This window comes from Pogoniulus pusillus, chromosome 8 (assembly GCF_015220805.1).
Source record: "Pogoniulus pusillus isolate bPogPus1 chromosome 8, bPogPus1.pri, whole genome shotgun sequence".
NCBI lineage: Eukaryota > Metazoa > Chordata > Aves > Piciformes > Lybiidae > Pogoniulus > Pogoniulus pusillus.
Window position 1 is genome coordinate 24,168,293 of NC_087271.1, and position 21,708 is coordinate 24,190,000.

Genomic DNA, 21,708 nt, shown 5'->3' on the forward strand with positions numbered 1-21,708 from the left:
TACCAGAGTGTGAATTTTATTAGTGGCTTGTAATGTGATCTAATTAAAACACTCTGCTAGACAAGGGGATCCTGCCCATAACAAAGCAAGTGGTTTTATAAAGGCAGTTACCTGAGAGCCTGATTTCTAACTGCCTGCATGATCTTTCTGAACAGATGTTCAACATACAAGCCAAATATTTTTTTTCTCCTGTACAAATCCTCTTGTTCCCGAGTTATCAGCAAGGTTCACATTTCACAACAGAAATGGATCCTGCAGGTTTCTGATCAGCAACTGTAAGCCATAGCTGTCAAGGAAAAAAAAAAATCATGATTGCATACATCAAGTGCTATAAAACTGCAGACTGAACTCCAACCAGAAGACAAAACTTAGCTCAGGAGAAGGCGCAGACACCAACACCACAAGAACCGGTGCTGAATCTGATCACACATCCGCTTATTCCCAGTTGCCAATGGGCTGTTTTCCAGGCACGCAATACAACACAGCACAGCAAAACCCATAGACTCTGCTGCTGCAGACACTAACCAATGCCAAGGGCCTTCCAGCCTCTCAGAAACTACTGCTCTACAGTCCCATAGCCACACAACAGGCCAGTATGTACTGCTACCTACGTCCCCTTTCCTTGAAAGGGATTAAAGTGGGGTTGGCTGCAGGAGCAGCCTGCCCTTGCCCCCACAGGGGACAGTAACCTGTCAGGGAATCCCTCGCTGCTCCTCATGGGAATGATGATGAAAGGTGAAGGTGACAGCAGCATCCCAGGCAGCCTTCAGCACAGAGTCCTGCAGTCCCCGCTTATCAGCACAGTGATTCCATTGGGAGAGGTCAGAGGTACAGTCAGATCCCTCAGGAGGAGGCCGCACCTGGTGGCCATTCACACATCTGCGACACTTGATCCTGAAACAGAGCCAGCACAAAGTCAATGCACAGTTCCACTGCTGCTTTGGTTGCTTCAAAAAATGCAGCCCACTGACATTTGGATTAGCTCCCCTCCACCTGCAGCACAGGCAGTTGGATGTTCAGACAGGATTAATTACTACCACCTTTTGCTTAAATGCCCAACCACCTTCTGTACATGTGACAGATTAGAAATGACCCCCACCTGAAAACCTTGGTGTTTCCTTTCTAATGGCACTCCCCCTCCACTTTTAACTGCATGAGAATGGTCCAGCAGGTTCCAGAGGAAATTCAGGAGGAGTTTGTCCCAATAGGTGAGGGATGGTGTTTACAGCAGATCTCAAGTGACACCTCTGCTGCTAACACATTCTTAGCATTGCACTACGCTTCCTGAGTTCAAGAGTGTACAACATGCTCCAAACCACTCTATGCTGGCTCCCACCACAGCCACCAGGTTGTGCTCAGGCGATCTCCTGAGCTGCCATAGAAGGAGAAAAAGAGCAGCAGCAGTCCTGACAGTGAAGCTTGTTGCCACACAGACAAGATACCTGCACAGAGCTAAGCTCTGAGTCAGCTTAAAACTAATCCTCTTCACTTCTTGCCTGAACTAAGAGCCTTAACTTTCAGTGAAGCTTTTTCCTGCACTCCCTGTCCTCTTTCTGATGGTTACAATATCACAGGTCTCAGGGGTGAGGAAGAAGGGCAGACAATGGAGAAGATTCTTTTAGTCCCCAGAATAGCACTTGGTTCAGCCTTATGAATTCACAGCAGATGGAGTATTCCTGGAAGCAGCTCAGCATTTAGAGATCACAGTCCACTATGAAAGCAGTAACAACCAAGTTGGGCTCCAGTTTGAACACCTCTGACCAATTTCTCTGTTTTTACTAGCTGCAGTTATTTCACAGCCTCAAAATACAGACAGCAACAAGAATTGCTCACTTGTCCAACCAGAATGGTTTTCCTTTGACAACAAAATGGGGAGGACAGCAAGGAAGTTCTTATCTCCAGGTGTTAACAGCTTCAGGAGAGTGAACACTTGAGGCTGTCCCTCTCTAAGCTTTCTCCTGCTGCCTAAGGAAACCTCTGAACCAGCAGACCAAAGTATGGAGTGTTTTCTTTGCTGACTCCATCCATTAGTCATTCAGTATACTCACTTGTCATGGGTGTCACTGGTGGTTGTCTCATTCAACGTGAAGAGCTCCTTCAACTCCCCAAGTGAGAAGTGCCTTTCTACATCCTGCTCCTCATCCACCACACAGCTGCTGAGGGCTTTTTTGTGGGTCTGTCGTTGGAATATCTTCTCCTCTATGGTCCCTGTCTACAGGAGAGTCAAAGATGACTTTAGGTGGTACACTAAAAGAAGCACTACCTTTGGAAAGTGTCACAAATCAAACAGCAGTGAGCTGTCAGGACCACTTAGTGCCTTGCCAGACCAGTACAGACAACAGGCAGGTTTTACCAGCTGCAGTCCAACTGTATCCTATTTGGTTGTTGATCTAGCACAGTTTTGTTTCTCTTGTCTTTCATTCTGGCTACAGAGAAAAATCCAATGGATATATGGATGAGGAAGAACAGGCGGAGCTGCCACTTGTGGCTGAAGCTCACATACCACACCAGTTTGTGCTGACAGGAATGAAGGGAAAGCAGCTAAACAGTTACAGCCGTTCTCTGACAAAAAAACCACCACCAAACCCACACCAAAGACAACCTACCCCACAAACAGCCCTAGGTGAGATGAGCATCAGCAGTTATTTGCTGGTCCACCCACACACAGATCAAATCACAGCCCCTGTCTGGAGGGAAATGACTACTTCTAGAACAGATGTGCAGAAAGCTCAGTATGCTACATTTTGAAGGCAAAAGTCCAAGACCAAAATGTATGTTTTGCAAACGTAATACAAAGCAGAGGCAGACAGGTCATGATTTGCAGACCACTTTCCTAGTTCTAAAAATCAAGATGCTCCCTGCTCCCAGATCAGTACGAAAATGGGAACATGATAAGAAAGAAATGGACAAAGAACAACATCTGTTATATCAAAGTACAATAATAATTGATCAAGGAAGACAAGCTCGCACACACCCCACCCTGCAAAACCCCCAACAGAACAAAAATTCAAACCCAAATTCTCTTCAGTCTGAGCTAATGAGAAGTAAAGGTGAACAAGGGAAGAGAGCAGGTGTTTCTGAGCAGTAATGACAACTGACAATGCTGGACAAAGTGGTACAGCAGCCCAAAAAGGCCTGTCTCTGTGCTTTTCCTCTAGAGCAGCTATCCCACCTGCTAAATGGCCGTCCCATTCCAAAAGCTGCTGTGATTCTGGGAACACAGTAGCTGTTTATTAAGTACATGTACACACAACCAAGCCTGACTGCAGATAGGCTGAGAAACAGCAAGTTTGGTGTCACACACCCCAAAAAATTAATGAAGTCAGATGCCTAAATGACTTCAAAGGAGCACCATATCCAGAAAGCCACAGTTATTTCTATGTCTCAGAAGCCAGTCACCACTAGAAACCCAGCCGTGCAGTAATGACCCTCTAGCTTGAACCTTCATGGTTTTCCATGGCAACACATTTAAGGGTAGGAAGCAATTAAGTTCCAATTAATTCTGTTCACCAACACAAAAGAGTTTTTCCCCTGTTAATCTCAATCACAGCAGCTGCAGCCTAGGCTGGCACCAAGAATCATAGAATCAACCAGGTTGGAAGAGACCTTCAAGACCATCCAATCCAACCTATCACCTAGCCCTAGCCAATCAACTAGACCATGGCACTAAGTGCCTCATCCAGTCTTTTTCTTGAACACCTCCCAGGATAGCAACTCCACCACCTCCCTGGGCAGCCCATTCCAATGCCAATCACTCTCTCTGGGAAGAACTTCCTCCTAACATCCAGCTTATACCTCCCTCAGCACAACTTGAGATTGTGTCCCCTTGTTCTGTTGCTGATTGCCTGGCAGAAGAGAGCAACCCCCACCTGGCTACAACGCCCAGGCTGAGGAGGTGAGAGGAGTAAGACTCACTGAAAGCAATCGATAGATGTAGCAGGTCTTCTTCTGGCCATCCCGCCACACACGAGCCATGGCCTGCTCATCATTAGCTGGATTCCAGTCTGGATCGAACATAACCAGTCTGTTAGCCCCAATCAAATTCAAACCGCAGCCACCTGCTTTGCTGCTTAACATGAAAATGAACTCAGGGCTCTGTGGAGAAAAGGAGGCTTGGATTAAGTTACAGAACCAACCACACTTTTACTCACACTGTTCAGAACTGGCAGGGGAGCTGCTCACAACCATCAGGTTCTACTCACCGAGGGGCTGTTGAACCTTTCCACAATCTTTGCTCTCTTTTTAATGGACATGGTGCCATCCAACCGGACATATAAATACCTACAACATAGAGAACTTACTGCAGCCTGGCTGCAGAGACATTTACAGCACCCCCACTACATGAAAGGGCAAAATGCTTCATAAGTATCTGTGTAACAAAAGCCTGGGCTTTTAGAGATGCTGCAAAGGGCCAGAGCTTTTCAGCTGAGTGAACCCAGTAGCCAAAAGTAGAAGCCACATTAGCTCCAACTCAGGAACATGTGAGGTCAAAGCCAGATCATAAGTTCCTGCTGACTGGAACTTTAAAAATAGCCAGTTTATTTTACAATGTAGGCTCCAAGTACAGTCTTGCAGGATTAAATAAATGAAACCTAAAGACAAACCTCCTGTTCCTGCAGAGCTTTTCAAATAGGTCTAGTGTCTGAGTGTAGTTAGACACTAAAACCACCTTGTCATTACTGGTGCTTTTTGTAACAGCAAGAATGTAGTCCAGAACCAGCATCTTTCCTGGATAAAAAGAAGAAAGTTAGAGCAGAAGTTACCAAATTCCAGCCCTTGGAGGAGCATTTGATGAAATCTAAATATCATCTCATGGCTCCTTGCATCAGACACCACAGTGGTGCTGTTGAGTTCCACAGTACCTGAAAGCTGGGGCTCCACAGATTTAGTGCTGTAGCCAGTTGGGAACAAGTCCAGGGCTCCCATAAAACCTTCTTCCTCTTCCACACACTTATCATGGATAAGAGCAGGGTCTGGAGAATGAACAGAATGCAAAGACTGTGGTGTGCACAATGGGGATCCAAACAATGCCCCTCAACAGCGCAAAACCCAAACACATTGTAAAGAGTAGAAGAACTCACGATTGCAGAGCTTCTTCAAGGAAGTGATGGAAGAAAGAGAGGATACACTGATTTTGCCCTCCTTCAGCTCTTCCACTGGCTTGGCTTGTTTCAGGAAGTTCTTGTACAGCTCAGCCTGCAGAGGTGTCAGTCTGAAACATTAACAAAAGCCCTGCAGTTTCACTCTGCACTCAAACTGACCCCCATCTGTCCCTCCTCCTCCATCTGTTCTAGTGGGAGGTGTCCCTACATATGGCAAGGGGTTGGAACTAGATGATCTTTGAGGTCACTTCCAACCTAAACCATTCTATGATTCAATCTACACACTTTTGAAACTTTTCTTTAATTTTTCCTACACCACAGCCTAGAACTGCCTCCGAGGCTGACAGCAGAGCAGTAATCTCTCCGTCCAAAGCTGGGATAAACGCTCACAGATAGTCGGCATGGCCCAGAGCTCAGCTGCACACAGCTGCCCAGAGCACACCAGCTGGAGTTTTAACTGGAAGCAGCTATCATAAGCACTGAAGGGCTTTCTGCAACTTTTCAATCCTTCCCGTTGTTGCTACCATTTCCCAAGCAGAGTATGTGCTTTCTGGTACCTGCAGCAGACCACCTGCTCAATCTTCACTGGCAGGTATTTGGAAAGGATGTCTGAAGTTCTGCGGATTAAACACCTGCAGGGAGGGAAATTAAATTCAGATGCTTGGATGATGTCAAACCCCTGTTCTATCACTGTCACTCCTCACAAACTGAACACAAAGTCCCATTGATATCTTATCTCCCAAAGTCTGAGACCACCCAACACGTGGTAAAGGCCAGACACCCACCACCCAGTCAAAGCCATGCTAAGAGTTTCCATCAGCCCGATGTCTTTGTCAGGCTTCCTAATTTGGTTCACGAGATTTGGAGGGATCAGGCATAATTCCACCTAACAGAGCCCTTAGCTTCATGAGGGAAACTCAGTTCTTCAGACTACCATCGAACTGTTGGAGCAAGCCCATGAAGATGCTCAGAGGGCTGCAGCAGCTCTGCTATGAGGATAGGCTATGACATATGGGGCTCTTCAGCTGGGAGAAGAGAATTCTTTTGGGAGACCTTGGAGTAGCCTTCCAGTATCTGAAAGGGGCCTACAGGAATGTCGGGGAGGGATTATTTACAAGGTCTTGTAATAACAGGATGAGGGGTAATGGGTTTAAATTGGCAGAGAGGAGATTTAAACCAAATGCGAGAAAAAAGTTCTTTCCAGTGAAGGTGGTGAGACACTGGCACAGGTTGCCCAGGGAGGCTGTGGATGCTCCCTCCCTGAAGGTGTTTAAGACTAGGTTGGATGAGGCCTTGAGTGACCTGTTCCAATAGGAGGTGTCCCTGCCTATGGTGGGGGGTTGGAACTACATGATTTTTGAGGTCCTTCCCAACCTAAACCATTCTATGACTCTATGATTCTCAAAAAGTAGCATGGACAGCCAACAAGGACAAGATTTAACACACTATGGACACAGCCTAAAGTACAAGCAGGCAGCAACCCATGTAATAGTTTAGTCCTATCCTCAGCCAAGGTTGGTTCATTGTCTGGCCCAAGATTTCATCAAAGGGCATATCTTTTGGGGCTCTAGAAATTCCCCATGGGGCAGCTCTACCACAGTTCAGAAAAGGTGGAATAGACAAGAGACAGCAGTGAACTGAGCAACCAGAATAAGAAAGAGGTGCAGAAACCCAGTTCTGCCAGGAAACATCAAAAATACATTACGAAACTTACAGAAGAAAAACAGCAGGGATATTATGACAGCCCCAAAATCTGTCAAAGGCTGTTAAAGAAAGGCATAATCTGGTCTCCAAACCCATAAGCAGTAGGATGAAAAGTAACAGGCTTAAGCTGCAGTAAGGAAGATTTATGTTACACATTAAGAGCATTTTCTAACTGCAAAGACAGCGATGCCCTGGAAAAGTTGTCCTGGGAAATTTGTAAGGTCTTCTGTGCTGAGAGGGGGTTAAGCAGGGAATGCTTCAGATCTAACATCTTCTATCTTACAACAGCAAGATGCTTTGGACACCTTCTCCAGGGCCCCTCCAGCCCTACACTTATGTTTCCACATGTCTTTGCTTCACTTTCCATTTTAAAATTCCCACCAAATTCAATTAATTTATCTATTACCACTTAGGTGTTTCATCTTCCCTATTTCTGCATCACAACTGTTACACAATAAAAGTCAACATAGCCAGGCACAGGCATTCCAGAAGACACTTTGACACCTCTTTTCCATCAACTAGAAAAATAAATGAATGCATCTCAAGAAGCAATAAGCTCTTCTCAACTTGTCCTTTCTCTTAGGCTACTGCAAGCTAAACTGAGTCAAGGTCAGGGCTGTCTCTATAAAGACGCTGTGTACTCAGTGTGAAATTTGATTTATCATGACTATGAACTGCAGGATTTTATTTGTGATGCTTGCAAAAGCTCAGATTAAAAAAGATAAAGAAACAAAGATACAAGTAGTACTAAGAATTCAAGAGTCTCCATTCAGAGCTCTTAGAGAGGGACAAGGGCTTGCCAGCAGACATGGATAAACTGGTTGTATTCATGAGAGGAAAGAAACCAAGTTTGAACAAGTATCAAAAATCAACCCAAAAGAAACACAGCATTTTGTCTCATAGAGCTGCTTCTTGGGGATCAAGTGACATCTCTGACACTAGCAGTCTAATCTCATTAGCTCTACAGAGCCAACACAGCAACTGAAGTATAAGCTGGACTCTTGTGGCTTGTGCAATCAACAGCAGAACTGAGTGACATTCCTTATACTCTTTCTGTCTGCCACTCAACATCTGGGCTGGATGCCTCTCAAGTCTGACCCAGTTTACACTGTAATTACATTGACTCAAACAAAAGGATGCTGTCTGACTATTCAGATCCTAAGAGAAAACAGAAACAGAAGAGTCAAATCATGATTCAGTACCCGAGTACATTTGCTTGGGGGTGACTTCAGCAAACTGTGCCATGTCAATGTGCTCTCTTTCAGCCTAAAGCTGCATGGGATGTATCTCAGACAATAAATACTTGCACAATCACTGGCTTGAAAAGATGTAAGTGGCAAGAGAATTCATTACAGCTACAACTGTAATTTGGAAAGATACCAGTGTTCACCAAGGGATTATGCAAAAGCTCTGCAAAGAGAAGGGGGATGGAGTTCACCTGCTCACAATGCTGATCAGCTCTTTAAGCCTCTCTTCTCCTTTGTGTCGCTCAGCTTCACTTGCATCTGCATCTCTGCCTTTCAAGATGGGCATTTCAAAATGTCTTTTAAATTCCTGTGCAGTCCCTGTGTAAAGCAGAAGCAAAAAAGGTGACAACTACTACCAAATAACCTCTGATCAGTACCCCACAGCCCCAGTTATCACATCACAAGCATGGGGCTCAGCAGATAAATTCTCACTCCCCATTGGTATGATTTGTTTTTCTTTCAAGCCAGGAAAGATTCAAACAAAGCAGGCAAACCAACAGCAGAAAATCGTTCTGTACTTCAACCACTGACAAAGGTCATACAATTCTAGAAACTTGAGTCCAGTCAGCCATGTACTGCTTTTGATCACATTCCAACTGTACTTTTACTCCCAGATTTTGTCCTTGCAAATAACAGCACAGGCATTGTGTGCCTCATACAAAATTACCTGTAATCAGTTGCTTATTATTGGTCACAGGCTGAAAGTAGGAAAAATTACTACTGCATATGTGCAGTTTTGCTGGCAGTAGCTACAGCATTAACCTCATCTCAGAGCTGGTTGGGCACAGAGACTAATCTTGCCCAAAGTACAGGTCAAGGGGAGCAGGAAAAAAAAAACTACACTAGCAACTTGTAATAACTACCCCAAAAAGGCACATTAAAGCAGCTGCAGAACATCTACCCCACTTATCATATCCTTTCCTTGAGAAATCCCGGGGGCAGAACAGCTAAACAGGAAAATGTAGGATCCAAATGCTGCTTGTAAGACCAAGAATCTGATGAATGATGTTTAACTAGAGTTGTGCATGCACTAGAATTAATGAGAAGCCTCTTGGACTGGATGCTAAACAATCTTGAGACAAGAATGGGTGACGAGTTACAGCAACAAGGAAATGATTTACCGATTGTGTATTTTCATTCCTTGACAGAAAAAAAATGACCTCTCTTGACAAAGACAAGCTGCTGCACACAGGAAAACAGTAGAGCTGCTCCCAACCCAGTGATGCAGGAGAGGATGCAATGACTAATTCACTTTTAAAATAAAATTAGATTCTGCATATATAAACAAAACACAGGAATCAAGTCCACTACTTGCAATTGCACAAAGTGTTTGATTCTGAAAACTTGCACTGATCTCTCATCCAGACTCTTTTCTATCTCAGAGGAAGTCAGCCCCATATTCACCAGCCTCCTTTGCCTTAAAAAGTAAGAGCAGTCTTAATGCCAAACACTAGACACTATCCACAGCTTTCTCTCAGATTATCTAAAAGTTGGATAGCAGACTGACAGAAACTGGGGCTCTGCTGCCTATGTCTGCCACAAGGTATGGCATTCCACCCTGCAGTCACTTCAGTCTCCTGTTTCAAATGGATATACAAGAGAGAGCAGGGAAAAACTGTCTCACAGGCTGCCTCTGGTACTCAGAGTGTGTCATGTCAAACCCTCCTCTCTACAGAGCATTCTTACAAAGACATCATTCCTGGCAAATCATTTTGAATTTGCCACAGCCTAGGAGTGTAGTGGGAAGTCCCATCACTTACTGGCTTTTCCTGGCCAGCAACTTCTGCAGACTCTCCAAAGTCTTATTGTCAGAGAAACTCCTAGCCTAGGTGGACGTTTTGGCTGACTAGTAGAGCTACACAAGATCAGCCATATAGTACTCAGGATCTTATATTCATTTTGCCATCATTAATCTCCCTGCCAAAATACCAGTTAGACTGCTGTACTTTACCATTTCCTTGAAGGAGATCTCTGTTAATACACAGACTTTAGAACAGGAGATCCTGATCTAGACTGTCTCGATACAAACTGAAGTAGAGCAAGTCTCCAATGTGTATGTGACCTTTCTTCTGACTGTCTTGGCACCTGCTTCTGTTGGCATGGGCAGCTAAGGAAGGCCTTGCCAGCCACTTTCTCTTCCCTCATAATTTCATACATTCACCTCTTACCTAGGATGCCCGAGTTGACAAAGTGCACCAGGCTGAAATATTCAAGCAGGTCGTTCTGAATGGGGGTGCCTGAGATAAGGACTCGGCGAGGAGTATTTAAGCTGTTGAGAGCCTGGTAGGTTTGGTTTTCAGAATTCTTCAGTCTATGTCCCTTTGGGGAGAAAAAAAAAAGGAGGGGGGGGGGGGCATAAGGCAATAAAGCTGATAATGAGGCTTTGATGAGAAGCAGCTTGGAGATCCTCATCAACACTGACGTTCTGTATCTCCCACAAGGCAGCTCACCACTTCACAGAATCACAGAAATGTCCAGGGTGGAAAAGCCCCTCAGGATCACCAAGTCCAACCTAGAACCCTACTCTGCAAGATTCACCTTAAACCATAGCCCTAAGCACCACATCCAAACCACCCTTAAACACATCCTGGGTTAGTGATTCAACCACTTCCCTGGGCAGCTCCATCCAGTGCCTGACCACTCTCTGTGGAAAAACTTCTTCCTAATGTCCAATCTAAACCTCCCCAGCCTCAACTTGAGGCCATTCCCCCTTGTTCTGTCTCCAACTACCTGTGAGAAGAGCCCAGCAGCAGCCCCTCCAGAATGTCCCTTCAGGTAGCTGTAGACAGCAACAAGTTCTCCCCTCAGCCTTTGCTTTTTCAAACTCAACAGCCCCAGCTCCCTCAGTTGCTCCTCATAAGATTTATTCTCCAGGCCCTTCTCCAGCTTCATTGCCCTCCTCTGGACCTGCTCCAGCACCTCCACAGCTCTCCAGCATTGTGATGCCCAAAACTGAACACAATACAGGGTGCAACTAAGTGTTGTATGTGTTGGAAAAGATTTCTGTCAAAGGTAAGAAACTGATGGGAAACTTGGAGCTGTTCTGTGAGTAAACATTGTATCACAAGCTTCCCAGACCAGAACATTTGAGTCACACTGAAAAAAGCCTACCATGAAAATGACAACCACCACAAGTTATAAGAACTGTTTCTTGTTCAAAGACAGGGTCATTTTCAACTACCAACACTTGGCACTGAACCCCTGACCAGTAACATTGCATCACCCAAGGTCATTATCACAAGCCTATATCCAGGCTTGCTATGCCAGCCATAAAAAGATTCTACACCTCTCAAAGGGGTGATCTGAATATAGGCCTCATTTACCATTCCTGGGGAAGCCACTTTATTAGCATCTGAGTGCCATGGAGTAGGACAAAGCATAAGTGTTGAGATGCTTTTTACAAATGCCAGAGCACTGCAGAGCTGAGCATTTGCTGGGAACACAGGGAAGAAAGACAGCTGGGGACCTGCATTCCCAGCATCCCCCAAATGCTGGTCCCATTCCTGAGATATTAAGAGTGTGGGGAGTCATGGACTTGGTAGATGGGAGCTACACTTGTAAGAATGCTCAATCTCTTTGAGCTCCTCTCAGCGCTGCTCCAGCAAATGCTAACCCAAACCACAGGGTGGCACTGCTATTTCAGAAATCCTACACAAGGCAGCAGAAGACACCGCTAGCAGCAGCTGAGGCCTCCAGCTTGGTCATTTCAAGGAAGCAGAGGGCACTCGTTTTATTTTTGTCCTTCAGAGCACCTCTGGCTCTCACGATCTATAACCACAAATAGGGAACACTAAATGAAAATATAACTCCATTTCAGCCACGTTAAGGCAGAGCTTGACAACACAGGCTTGGCAAGGCTAGGTCTCTTGACCAATGAAGAAACTCCTCACCTAGCTCTCCTACCTCTGTCCCAAGCAGGTGACTACAGAAAGGGAAAGAGGGTCCTGCTATAGGAGTGCCCTTCAAATTTCTGCACAGCTCAGAGTAAAAAGGTCAGAAAATGTGGCTGACAGAAGGCAATACTACACACAAAAGTATGCTGAATTATAGAATCATTTAGGTTGGGACAGACCTCAAGAGTCTTCAGTTCAAGCTGTTGCTCAAAACAATAAAGTTAAAAATTACTGGGAACATGAAGCCAGGCCACAGAAAATAATTTCTCACTTAAGCAAAGATAGACACAAATGAAAATGAGAGAAGTGAGCTACAACATTACCAGTCTGACAAAGTAAGGCCTCCTTCGGAGTCAGACAGGCAGGAGACCTCCTTTTTGCTACATGTTTCATATTGAAAGTGACCTAGTAGGTGTCCCCAGCTTGCTAGGGATCTACGAGGTGATCACAGTTACCACTACCTGGAGTTTTTTGTATCTCAGCTCCTGAAAACACTCTCCCTTGTTGAAACTCACAAAGTATGGAAAGGCCAGTTACCAGGATCCTCTCAAACACCATAATGGGTCCTGTCTACAGCTAAACCTTGTCCTCCCTCCTTCCAAGACAGCAGAGCTGGTTTTGCCCAGATCTAAAGAAAATATCAGGAAGAGATTTTCCTTAAAGGCTCTCCTGTACCTCATCACAGATGACAAGCCCAACACTGCCCTTCTGTAATGCCTCAGCGTGGAGTCGGAAGGTCTCATAGGAGATGATCAGGATGGGTGAAGGCACTCGCAGGCCACGCTGGTTCATAAAGCCAACTGCAGATGGAAAAGGAGGAAAGGAAAAAAAGAGGGATGAGGAAAACTAATAGCAGCTCTGTAGACAAAATTTTGGCCTTAACAATCTAAGAAAACCTCTCTGTTTCAATTAAACCGTGGCATCCCTCCCACCCATGTGTATTCATGCTCCTTTCCTCAACACTGTTCCTATTTCTGACCCACTCCCAACTCCTCCCCTGACTTCTGGCTGGAGGAAAGAAGAGGCACTCCTGACATTGCACAAGACTGGACCAGCCATTATCAAACATGCAAAGGCCTGATCTAAACATATCAGGGGAAGGTTTTCATCAGTCTTCAGAATTCTAATGACAGCCCAGAGATGTTCTCATCATCAGCTTCCTTCATCAGCTTCCTTCAATTCAAGACTTTAACCTAAGACAGCCAACCACATGGTTTGCAAATATTTCTATACCTAGTTTACGGTCAATCTCTTCTTTGGAGCCTCCATCAATGGCCAGTGGCTGGATTCTTCCCCCGAGCCATTTCTCTACTTCATTGTACCAGTTTCTCACCAGGCTGGAGGGAGACACCACCATGGCTTTCTCGATTTCAGGCTTGCAGTCTGGACTTTGCCGGAGAAGAGTCCACATGAGTGTGATGCACTGCAGGGTTTTGCCCAGCCCCATTTCATCTGCCATGATACAGCCATGGCTCCCAGGGATCCGCCGGCTCGTCACACATTCCCAGAGGAATTTTACTCCCTGCCAAAAAATTGTTCACTCAAAGCAGGAAAGGGACATCAGCAGGATGACAACTTCATTACAGCTTCATTACCACAATGCACAGGACAGATACTACAATAAACAGGAAATCTGTGTAGCACATCTCTGGGGACACGTAGTATTCTAATGAGACAGTGGGAAATCACCCAAGACACAGCTAAAACACAGCCACATCTGGTTTGAACAGAATTATTGGTGCCAGGCTTCAGTAAAATGCCTGAAATCTTACTACATACTGCACAGTTCTGTCAAGTTTTCTGGCATGAATTCCCAGAAAGCCCTGCATTAGATAAGCCCAGGCCATGAGCTAACTTGTATCAAACACAAAGAGGTTAATCATCTTAACAACATGCAATTAGATAGTTTTAAACACACAGAGTTATAGAGTGAGTAAAGTTGTTTCTGCTGCCTGATTCACTCCCAGAACACCCTCAGCATCCCTCATTGCTTCTGTCTAGGAGCACAATGATTCACCTGGGGACTCAAAGTTCAAAGCAGATTTAGCTCCAGAGAGGACACAGAGCTGAGGCTAAAGCCTGTGTCACACGGTGGAAGAAAGCTCTGACACATCACCAAGACAGATTGAAAAAAAAAAAAAAAAGAGACACCACAAATGTTCCTCTATCATGTGATGATAGAGTCAGAGAGAACCAGGGCATTGCGCTGAGAACCTACAAGCTCCCTGCATGGTGTCAACAGAGCAGGAAGTGAGGGACACAACCCAAGCACATCTGGACAGATGCACCCCACTGTGCTCCACTAGGATGAAAAGAAGAGGCACCTTCACTTGAACTTACATGTCCTTTTTTCCCCCCCTCTTTCTCAAGCCCTCAACAACAGGATAATAAGGTTTATTTACACCAAATGAACAAAGTAGATTGCTGACAAAAAAGTGTGTTTGGCTGGAGATACAGTTGGGTACTCTCCCAGCAACTGGGCAAAAGACATGACAAAGAATGAAGCTGTACAACAGTCTAGGAGCACCACCTGAATAAAGCAGCACAGGAATCTTAGTAGGCAAAGACTTATTAGTTAGACTAGAACAGAGAATGCTTTATCAGAGACACTTAACTGCCAAAAAAAATAGTGTGCCTAGGACATGAACATAACTATCATTACTTAACAAAAGCACGACCAAGCTGTATCTTAACCTAAAACCAGAGTGCCTCCAGCTACGCAGCCAGAGACAAGCATTACACTGGGTCACAGGTTCAGTACCAACTCCAAGATAAAAGTAAAAGCTAGGAGCAGCCTACAGCACTTTCAGAGCCATTTGAAGATCTCCCATGCAGGAACACATCCAGCTTGACCTGCTTAGCCTGCAAGATCAGCAATCACAGCTTCCATCTCTGCTGCCTCTAGGCTTAAATGATAATGCATTGCATCTGTGATGAACTTCAAACTGCCCAGATATCTGCATTAGATATTTAGAGATTAGTGCCCATTGCTTGGATATTGTGATGTTGTGTCGATTTATGACATAAAATATTTTTTGGCACTCCCCACTGGCAAATTCCAAGTCTACATAGGTCATGGACAGCTTACATCTATAAAGGGTAACATCCAAATGACACCCAGAGGAAAAAAAAAAATCTTCTACTCCACACTGTGTTGAGAACCACATTAGCAGAAAGAAGAGCTTCAGTATTTCCTAGCTCAGAAACAGTGGGTCAAATTAATTCTGCTGACTAGCAGAACATGGTGCTGAACAACCTGCCCTACTCAGCTAAAGACTGGGCAGCATTATAACTTATAGCAATCATATTCCATCATCTTCCACAGGGCATTTCACTCAGCAGAGCTACATCTTCATAGTTCAAGATAAGTAAAGGCTGGACTTTCAGCCCTGACTACGCAAGATCTCATCTCCCTGCAGACTCTCGTATTTTCCTAAGGTGTCAATGATGACAGAAGTTAGAAAATGTGCTTTTATAGACCTGTGCAACCAGTGCATAATTGCCACAGAAATATCCAGTTTCCACTATCAGCTGGCCTGACCTACAACTCCACAGAGACACCTCGCACATCAGGCAGCATGGTGTTCAGGCTGGGAGCGCTCTGATCCTGCTAGATCAGAGGCAAGAGAAGAGAAACTTCTTACCCACAAGAACTTTAAGGACAAACACAACAATGGTATTACTCCCAGCATATCGTCTTGCTTAACACAGGACAGAGAATACTGGCAGCATTCAGGGCTCTAAGAGGATGGTTAAAACAAATGTTTCATTTTGCATTTGCAACAGACAAGAGTCTGTCAGGCTGTCACAGGCTGTTAAGCCTGTGAGGTCTATGCAGACCTCACAGTTGGTGGCTAGCAATTCCAGAAGAGGAACTGCAGCTTTTTGAAATGCATCAAGTCCTCCAGCCATACCCCCAGGTCCCAATGGAAAACTTACTTCTCTCTGATGGGGCCGTAAAACACGGCTGAGAACAGGATCCACCACAACATGAACAGGTGCTTTGTCCCTGCAGGAGGCAGTCAAGGAAGAAGAGTGTGATTAATGAACTCAGCACAGCATGTGTTTCGCGTTTTGAGGGTTTTTTTTAAGTCTCACTGCTACACTGACGAATTTCCCATGGCATGAGGGAAGGAACTGCCAATGAAAAAGTGAAAAACGGATTCATTCAGTTTTGAGAATGAAGTCACAAGAATCTGATCTACAGTATGAAACATCAGTGAAACTACATATTTGGGCGAAGGTTAGAATAAGGGCAGAAGGTAGTTCAGAGGCACAATTAAAATGTCATTATTATCTTCCTTATTTCAATAACAATATTATAACTACAATACTGGAGAAAGGGACCTCCAATTCCATCCATGAAGATTCATCTGACAGCCTTTGAAGTTCTTATAGCACAAAAGGAACTACTGCAGAATAAAAAACACTAGGCAGCCTAACATTTGACTGTCAATCATCTCCCTTTGCTTGTCCCTAGTTGCTGATATTTCCCAACAACTAAGGCGTAAGATTTTCTAAACAGCTTCTCCATGTGTGCATGCTGGTTCCCTGCAACAGGCTTAAATTTTTAATGAGTGGGAGGTGAAACAGCCTGTGGAAGAACACAAACAATTTGGCATGGGGACAATCCTTTGATTGTTACCATACCCAAAAGAATGCAGAAGCAGAATATCTGAATCAAACTTCTTTTGGTATTCAGACCCCAGCTCACATCTGGGAAGAAAGCACATAAACCTAACATGTACGTGGAGGTCAGAGGTGAGGAATTTGTGCCAGGTGATGACTCACTTGTCTATTTTCAGCTGGTCATGGGCACTCAGCAGTGGGGGCTCATACAGAACCAGAGCTCCTTCCTCAAAGGGGTCATGGAGAGGACTCCTCAGCCCTGCCCGTTTGATACCCAGAGCGCGTAAGCCCAGTGGCCCTGAAAGCAAACAAAGGCACAACTCAAAGAGCAGCTTATTGCTGGAAGAAAGCAGAGTGACACAGAAGGGCCTGATTATGTTTAGGAATAGTGAATTAATTGGGTGCTGGAGTGGAATGCAGGCACAATCCATGCAGACAGCAAACCTACACAGGGCAGTTGTTTGGCAGCACTCTGCCAGCACAGCAGGTAGCCCTGCAGCAGAATAAAATACAATAAAGATGTAGAGGCAATGACGGAGCAATGGCACTGCCTGTCACATTGGGTGCACCAGAATGGGCACAACTGGGTGCAGCAGATGCCTTATATACTGGCAGCAACAGTAGAAGCTGCCCTGCAAGGGGAGTGATGGTTTATTCCCAGATCCATTCCAATGGCATCCAACTAAAAACGCTCACAACCACTCCCTTAGCCATCTCTGGTTATCAGAGCTACTCCTAGTACCCAAAGGCTGTTATTCCAGGTTTTTGAAAGACAAGCAGGGGTCCAAAATATACACCTCAGCAGCTCAAGAAATACATTCCCACATACATACCACACACTGGGTCAATTCCTCTTTTGAGATCACCTACCTCAGACTTAGCCAGAGATGTGTCTTTTATGTAAGGTCAGGAATTGATCTTTAATAGTGATGAAGTTTTATAGTATCATACTTAGCACCATACTGCAATTCCCTACTCTAGAGCATTATTTTCTCTGTGCTGTGCAATAGTAGATGTTTGACCTTGGAGCCAGTTTCTGTGAAAAGTAGAAACCAAACATGAATTCTTTTCCCTAGTATTATATTTTGATGTCACAGTTTTGGAATGGGGATGAACACAAAAAGAGCACAAATAGACATCCCTTTCTCCACCAAAACTCAGACAACTGTGCTCCCAGGTTTGATTCTACTTGGGAAAGATTCAAGCAGGGGCAGTTTGCTCACTGCCTGATAAAGCTCCTGGCAAAACCAGTGTGTATCATGAGCTGAAGCAATAGCGCACACACACACCAAGAAAAGTGCACATTAAATAGTCTCATTTCCCAATTAGGAAAGGTAGCAGCCACATAAAGCAGCTTCCCCAGTTACAGTTCTGTTTCAGCCTCCTGACAGATCTGCCTTTCTGCAACCTAACTTTATTAAACTCATTTGAGGTTTCTCATTTCATAGTCACAGTCAGTCTGCTTACAGACTTATTTTTATATCTAAAGCTTGAAACTGGCTGATCTGCACTTGAATTTTTCAGCTGGAGAGTAAAGGGGAAGAACGGAACAGGAACAGGCCTATTTGTTTCTGAAATCTTGTGCTTCACTGATTCAAACCAGCTGAGGCTTTGAATGTCAAAACTGTCTTCCTTTGAAGATCACCTTGAGACTGAACACACCAAGCCAACTAGAAAGAAAACTGGCACATGCTATCTTTTTCAAGCCTTCTGTCTGTTAGTATCATTTAGATGGTAAACCTTCATCGCTTGGAACTCATCTTGCTTTTGTATTTGCAGCAGGGTGTACAGTTTTCTGGCACTACATCAAACACATAGCAGTAAAAACACAAAATCCAATCCTGAGATGTAAGAATATCCAAACTAAACACTAGTATGAAATATGAAGACTTTGCTAATGTGCCAATATTTTTCTTTCAAAATTAAGTCAGGATTTCTGGAACACATCAAAAAAAACCCAAAACCAAACTCAAAACCCAAACCACAATAATCCCCACAGATCAATTTGACAGGCTTGAACATCATCTATTTTACCCAAGTCAGTCAACACAGACAATCCTTAAACCTTATCTTACCTTTATAATTTGGAATGGGGACTTTGAAGGGTTTGGACAAAATGCTGCGGATAAAAGCCTCCTAGGAATTCAGAAAAAAAAACAAGCTTAAGAAGTCTGAAATCAAAGATTGCTCAAGAAAGCAAACCCAGGATGTTTTTTGAGAACTCAATTTTGCTGTATGCTGAAAGTCCCTCTATTGAATCTACTCAACCTTCAGACCATTTTCAAGAATATCCCAAAGGAAGAAAGTAACCAATCAGCAAAATTTCCCCCACCAACTCTGCTTTTCAAAAATATTTTCCTCTGGGTTTTCTAATGTGTGAAATTGATTTTTCATAACTCCCATGTTAAATCCATTGGCATTACTTACTTCTTGCTATTGCTTCTCTCTGACTTGGTAATTCAGTCAGGCAATTCACTCCCTGTAAAGGAGCTGGGTTGCAATTGCAGAAACATCCAAACTGGACAAGCAGGGACCCAGCCAGTCCTCCATCCACTCTCTAGCAGTAGAAGGCCAGAGAGAACTGGGCAAGCAGACAGCACTCAAGCCACCTGTGTGGGAAGCTACCCATGTTCCTGGGCACTGTCCTTCATGTAGAACCCATTATATAAATTACTGTCACTACATCTTCAACATTAAATGAATGGTGCTAGCAAAACACATCTTCTAAAGGCCCTGTCTGTGGTACTTCTGTAACATCTCTCAATAAATGTGCCTATGGAAGCATCTGGACTCTCTTGATGAATGAGCTCCATATGCAATCCACCTGCTGCGGTGTGCCAGCAGGAACACCCACTTACATGCTGAGTGCTATCCAGGCATTGAGGTCTGTTGGTCAACTGAGCCAAGGGTTTCCGGAAAGGCGACCTGTAACATTCTCCACTTTCTGTCTCGCTGACAGGCTTCTGTCTCTTCCGACTCTGAAAAAAACAACCCAAACCAACTCAGAGGCAGCTGGTGAGACCAGAAGATAGATGCATCCCTGTCACACTCAGTAAGCACCTAACCACACAAACAATCTACCCAGCCAGCTGAGTACCACTGAATAGACACAATCATTACTCACCCTCCCAGCCAAAGACCAGTGCCAGCAACACCACCAAGGTCACCATGCCCTAAAGTTGAACCTGCACGAGGGCTAAAATGTTCCAATCACAAAAATAACCTCCACCTCCCAGTCTGTAAAAAAAAAAAGGGCTAGCCTATACTAAGATTTGTGCTTCCTCTCCCTAAAAAGAAAGGCATAAGGCAAAAGAAGGATGTATCAGTACCATGAAATAAACTACAGAGAAATCCCCAGAGGCTCCCACGGCATCTGTTGTGATGCAGGTGAAAGGTCTCACACAGAAGTATAATTTCACACACTTATAAAGACAAGCTAGCATCCGTTTCCTGATTTAACATAGTTCTGTTCAGACTGTGACACGGTTTTAACCATCTGCTGGCACAGAAAAAGAAATCTGACACGGAAGCCATTAGCTGAGACTCTCTGACACATGACATCGAACAGAATAGCATTGTAATCTTCTGTTTTGCCTTAAAACCCTACCCGTTTCTAATTGACAGACCTCGTAAAACATTTGGAAGCTCTTCAGGGAGTTTTTTCCATAACCACAAAGCATCATCTATACAAAGACGATGTCCGTACCCATTAACTGCCCAGACACAAGTCTTCTCTCAGCTGGTTAAAAAAGCATAAACTTGGGGCTTGATCCTCAGACTCCAGAAGAATGGGAGAACAGTTTCCAATCGGGAACCAGGGCAGCTGTGGGTCCGCCGCCACCCCGCACTCCCAAGGGCAGGGGCACACAGATGCAGATGCTCGGGACGGCACACGGAACCGAGCCCAAACCAATCCCACCGAGGCCGCCACATCCCAGGGCCCTTCGCTCACCGTAGGGGGACGCCACTCCTCCTCCTCCTCCTCGTCGCCCGCCTTCCTCTTGGCCAGCTGGCTGGGGGCAAGGCTCCTCCTCTGGAAGAAAGGCACAGGTCGCGCACACACCCAGAGGGAGCGGCGGGGTCGAGGGTGCCACACACCCCCCCAGAGCAGGTCCGGTGCGGCCCCCGCCCGGTGCCGCCGCCCGCTCCGCACTCACCATCGCCTCACGGAGAGGAGCGGAGCCAGACCGGTAACCTGCCGCGCGCCGAACGCTTCGCGCGCGGGAAGCGGGAAAGGCATTGGGCAGGCTCCGCCCCGCCCCCTCGCAGCGCAGCAGGCATGGCCAAGCGAGCGCCGAGCTCCATCGACTCGCTCTGGTGCCACTGGGGAGGGAGGAGCGAGAGCGCGACGGGCGGGCGGGTGGGCAGCAGACGGGGCGCTGGGGGGGGGGCGGGCGGCTGGGGACGAGGCCTCCGCTAGGGCCGACTCGCTGCTGCAGTCCGTCTGTCGGGCCGTGGGCAGAGGCATCCCTGTAGCTCCCGGTAACGGGACAGGCGGCGGCTCTCGGGCCGGCTTGTGCTGTTTGAGTGCGGGCATCAGGCGCTGGCAGGCAGCGCCTTCACACCAAGGTGGAAGGGTGGGAGCTTTTCATGAAACGAGCTTGGCACTGGTTCTACAGGCAGAGCCTCGTGGGTGCGGTGCCAGCTGGTAGGAGGAATTAAATCACAGAGGGGACAGAGTCTGCTCAGCAAGTTTGCTGATGACGCCAAACTGGGAGGCTTGATGATCCAGCTGGAGGCTGTGGGGCTACCCAACGAGACTTGGACAGACTGCAGAGCTGGGCACAGAGGAACCTAAGGAGGTTCAACAAGGACGAGTGCAGAGTCCTGCACCTGGGGAGGAATAATAAACTGGACCAGGACAGGCTGGGAGGTGATCTGCTGGAAAGCAGCCCTGTGGAGAGGACGTGAGAGTCCTGGTGGATAACATCCATGGGACATCAATGTGCCCTTGTGGCCAAGAAGGCAAATGGGATCCCGGGGTGTAGTAAGAACTTGAGTGTGTCCAGCAGATCAAGGGAGGTTCTCTGCCTCTACTCTGCCCTGATGTGACCTCATCTTGAGTACCGTGTTCAGTTTGGGGCTCACCAGTTTAAGAGGGACAGGGGTCTGCTGGAGAAGATCCAGTGGAGG

At 45.7% G+C, this 21,708-nt stretch overlaps 1 protein-coding gene across 2 annotated transcripts; it reads right to left on the reverse strand.

Annotated features, from left to right (window-relative positions):
- Window positions 1-20,799, reverse strand: RAD54L (RAD54 like). 2 transcript variants are annotated; one of them, XM_064147631.1, is made up of 19 exons: window positions 20,733-20,799; window positions 20,528-20,608; window positions 19,434-19,553; window positions 18,651-18,711; window positions 16,738-16,873; window positions 15,886-15,955; window positions 13,180-13,468; window positions 12,622-12,746; window positions 10,222-10,372; window positions 8,245-8,371; window positions 5,660-5,734; window positions 5,082-5,212; window positions 4,863-4,973; window positions 4,605-4,728; window positions 4,203-4,281; window positions 3,916-4,095; window positions 2,049-2,212; window positions 690-894; window positions 1-286 (listed from the first exon to the last, which is right to left on the reverse strand). In XM_064147631.1, exons 1-18 carry the CDS (start codon window positions 20,733-20,735, stop codon window positions 693-695), a joined length of 2,229 nt encoding a protein of 742 aa, XP_064003701.1. In that variant the 5' UTR covers window positions 20,736-20,799; the 3' UTR covers window positions 1-286; window positions 690-692. The 2 variants fall into 2 exon arrangements, with proteins under 2 accessions (XP_064003701.1, XP_064003700.1); XM_064147630.1 differs by having other exon boundaries at window positions 1-894.
- Window positions 20,800-21,708: the final 909 nt, after the last annotated feature.

Coding starts and splice junctions, on each gene's coding strand:
- RAD54L (XM_064147631.1), bottom strand. Junction 8,372..10,221: donor TGTCAACTCGGGCATCCTAG/GTAAGAGGTGAA, acceptor TGCTTTACACAG/GGACTGCACAGGAATTTAAA. Junction 4,096..4,202: donor AAAGGTTCAACAGCCCCTCG/GTGAGTAGAACC, acceptor TTTTCTCCACAG/AGCCCTGAGTTCATTTTCAT.